At 55.6% G+C, this 3,045-nt stretch overlaps 1 protein-coding gene across 1 annotated transcript in view; it reads left to right on the forward strand.

The window, feature by feature from the left end:
* The first annotated feature begins 377 nt into the window (after positions 1 to 377).
* The window catches only part of CUEDC1 (CUE domain containing 1), a 20,657-nt gene continuing 17,989 nt past the window's right edge, over positions 378 to 3,045 (forward strand). Inside the window, exons 1-2 of the mRNA XM_006756229.1 lie at positions 378 to 425; positions 2,851 to 2,927. Of these exons, the coding sequence (XP_006756292.1) occupies positions 378 to 425; positions 2,851 to 2,927 (125 nt within the window). The remainder of the gene's footprint in view (positions 426 to 2,850; positions 2,928 to 3,045) is intronic.

Below are 3,045 nucleotides of genomic sequence, written 5' to 3' on the forward strand. Positions count from 1 at the left end.
GGGGAGGTAGGGAGACAGACTGGGGATGGTAGCAGTGGAGGTGCTGAGGCGGGGGGCGGGGGCGCAGATTCTGGAACCATTTTGAACACAGGGAAGACTGGATTTGCTGCAGTTGGTGTGGGGTATAAGAGAAGGTGAGCACTTAAGAATGACTCCCAAGTGTTTGGCCTGAGCCACACGGAGTTGCCATTAACAGAGATGGAGAAGGCGAGGAGCAGCCGGCTGCGGCTGAAGAAACCACACAGGCGGATGATGTGTTATGTTGGAGCTGCTATTGGACGTCCAAATGGAGGCAGTAGGTGGGTGGGCAAGGGTGGAGTTGAAGGGTGTGTTCCAGGAGACCTCAGGGCGAGAGAATTTAGGGGCCAGTATCCAGCATGAAGATGGAATTTAAAGCCACGGGACTGGATGAGATCGCTCAGGGTGTGAGTGTAGTGCAGGAAAAGGGCTAATAAGGCCTGAGGCCGCGGCCACGCCAACCTCTCTCATTGGGTGCTATGCTCCAGGCACCCTTATTAGTCCTATCACAACACCCCTGCCAGGTGGGTATCATCCCTATTTTTGCAAGGGAGGAAGCTGAGGTTCAGAGAAGTGAAATAATTTCTCCACGTGACCTCATGTTATTTGGCCCCCTCAGGATGGGACCCAAGGACTCTGGCTCCTGGGCTCTCACATGCCCTTTGTGGACCCTCCCTGGCCTTTCGTGAGACGGTCTGGGATGACGCTGGGCAAGGTCAAGAGAACAACACTGGGGCAGCTTGCCTCCCTCTCTGGGCCAGGAGGGAGTGACTCAGGCCTTGGCTGCCTACTCAGGCTTGGAGTGAAGGTTGGCCGCTTGCCACCCCCTGCCAGACCTGGATTCTTTTACTGGGAAGTGGAAGGCCTGGCTCCCGGGGACCTGGGGGAGGACAGGTGTGTGATGTCTGCTTTCCGACCCCCAGGTCACTGACAACGATGAGTTCAGGAAGCCTTTGAGTCAGCCTCCAAGACGTCTAATGGGCTCAGCGGGTTTGATTCACTTCCTTCTTCAGAAGCCGGGCAGGGCTACCTGTTGCTCTGCCAGTGCCCAGCAGCTGGGGTTCAGAGGGGTGAAGTGGTTTCCCCAAGGTCACAGAGCCAGCTTTGGGGCACAGCCAACAGACACCCCTCCTCCCCTCCCTTCCCCACTGCTGTCTGGGTCACATTTCCTCTGCTGGAATGTCGGCCAGGCTGTGCCCGGTCTCTGGGCCTGGGGCACACATGGCTGCCTTTCCGAGGCCCCTTGGCGCTTAGCCCTGCAAGCCTGACTTGGCAGTTTTGGTTCTTAGGTAGTAGGTTCCTAATTGTGGTTGGCCCCTCTGTGTACTGGCTGTGTGACTTGGCCCGTGTTACTTAACTTCTCTGAACTGGTTTCCACCTATGAAAAGGAGAGATGATAACATCTCTCTCTGGAGTTGTAATCAAGATGAAATGTGAAGCCAGGCCGGCGTGGCTCAGCAATTGAGCGTCGACCTCTGAACCAGGAGGTCATGGTTCAGTTCCGGTCAGGGCATATGTCCGGGTTGTGGGCTCGATCCCTCATGTGGGGCGTGCAGGAGGCAGCCATCAATGATTCTCCCTCATCATTTATGCTTCTATCTCTCTCCCTCTCCTTTCCTCTTTAAAATCAATAAAAATATGTTTTTTTAAAAAAGATTAAATGTGAAAGTGCCTGGCACAGCTCATAAACCTAAATCCTGCCTTAATTCTTTCATGTGTTTTAAATTGCTTTTCATTTGAGCCGTGCTGGTTGCAAAGGCAGCTTAGGACAGATCGATGACTGTGACCCTGAGGACCATCCTTCTCTCTGCTCCCAATCATGATAGCCACACCTCAGCCCTGGCCTCAGACTGCACTTGAGTTTAGTGAGAGGGGGCGGGGGATAGTCCTCTGAGAGATGGGGGCCTTAAGCCCGACCGGGTGCTAATTATAGGCAGCCTGGCTTGGGAGTCCTTGCAGAGTCCCGTGAACATGGTATTTCTATACATCAGCTCCTTTCCCCCTGCATTTCCCAGGACCATTTCTGAGCCACTCTCTCCTCATGTGCAGGACCATCCTTTGATGGAGAAGTCTGGGCTTTGCCACTACTGGCTCTGTGTCCTGGGGTAACTCCCCCCTCGTCTTGGGCCTCATCTCTTCATCTGCATTATAGAGCAGGGTGTGGGGCTGGCTTAGAGTTGTCAGCCTTTCATATGTCACGGCACACACACAAAATACTTTTTCAAGGCTTTGCACCTGGGTTAATGGAAGAGGCTTCTTGACCTGTCGGGTCTCCAGCTGTCCAGGCCAGCCAGACATCCCCTGGTGCTCTGAGGACCAGTATCTCCTTCTAGAAGGAATTCCGGGGGTTGACATCCAAATAGGGGGGAAGGATCCCTTAGAATCCCCCGCCCCATCTACTCTGGTGGCAGCGTGGCCAGTATAGTGACGGTTCCTGCTTCTTCCTTAGCCTTCTGGGGCAGTGGCAGCAGCAATCACAGAGCTAACCCTATTCCAGGCACTGGGCTGAGGATCACCTTGTTGAATTCTCATTGAAGCTCCTCTACTTTCTCAGTGTCTATGCCTCAGTTTTCCCGTCTCCAAAATGGGGATACTAGCACCTGCCTCAGTGGGGTCTTCAGTTTGGCCACACAGAGCACAGGATGGTGCCTGGTATAGAGTAAGCCCTTGCCAACTCGTATAGCCCTCCCTGTGAGTGACGAGCTGTGGCTGTTTCATGATTGCAGCTGGGGAAAGCCGCAGGAGGCAGTTCCCCCGTGGGCGTGGCAGGGGTCTCCCCTTGGCCATCAGTTTGTTGCATTCTGCCCCTGACTCTGTCTTCCTCCTTTCCAGGTGGGACCGTCCGTGGAGCTGGCCCCAGGATGCTCTGGGGGTGTGGATGACCAGCCGTCGAGCCTCCCACGGCCCAGGCCCGGATGCCGCCGCCCCACGAAGACCACTCCCAGAGGGCCACCTAGTTTCCTGACCCGGGGACCCCGCCCGTCCGGTCCCCATCTGGTCGCCCGGCGGCCGGGCAAGGCGCGGGAG

This window comes from Myotis davidii, unplaced genomic scaffold (assembly GCF_000327345.1).
Source record: "Myotis davidii unplaced genomic scaffold, ASM32734v1 scaffold993, whole genome shotgun sequence".
In the NCBI taxonomy this organism is placed as follows: Eukaryota; Metazoa; Chordata; class Mammalia; order Chiroptera; family Vespertilionidae; genus Myotis; species Myotis davidii.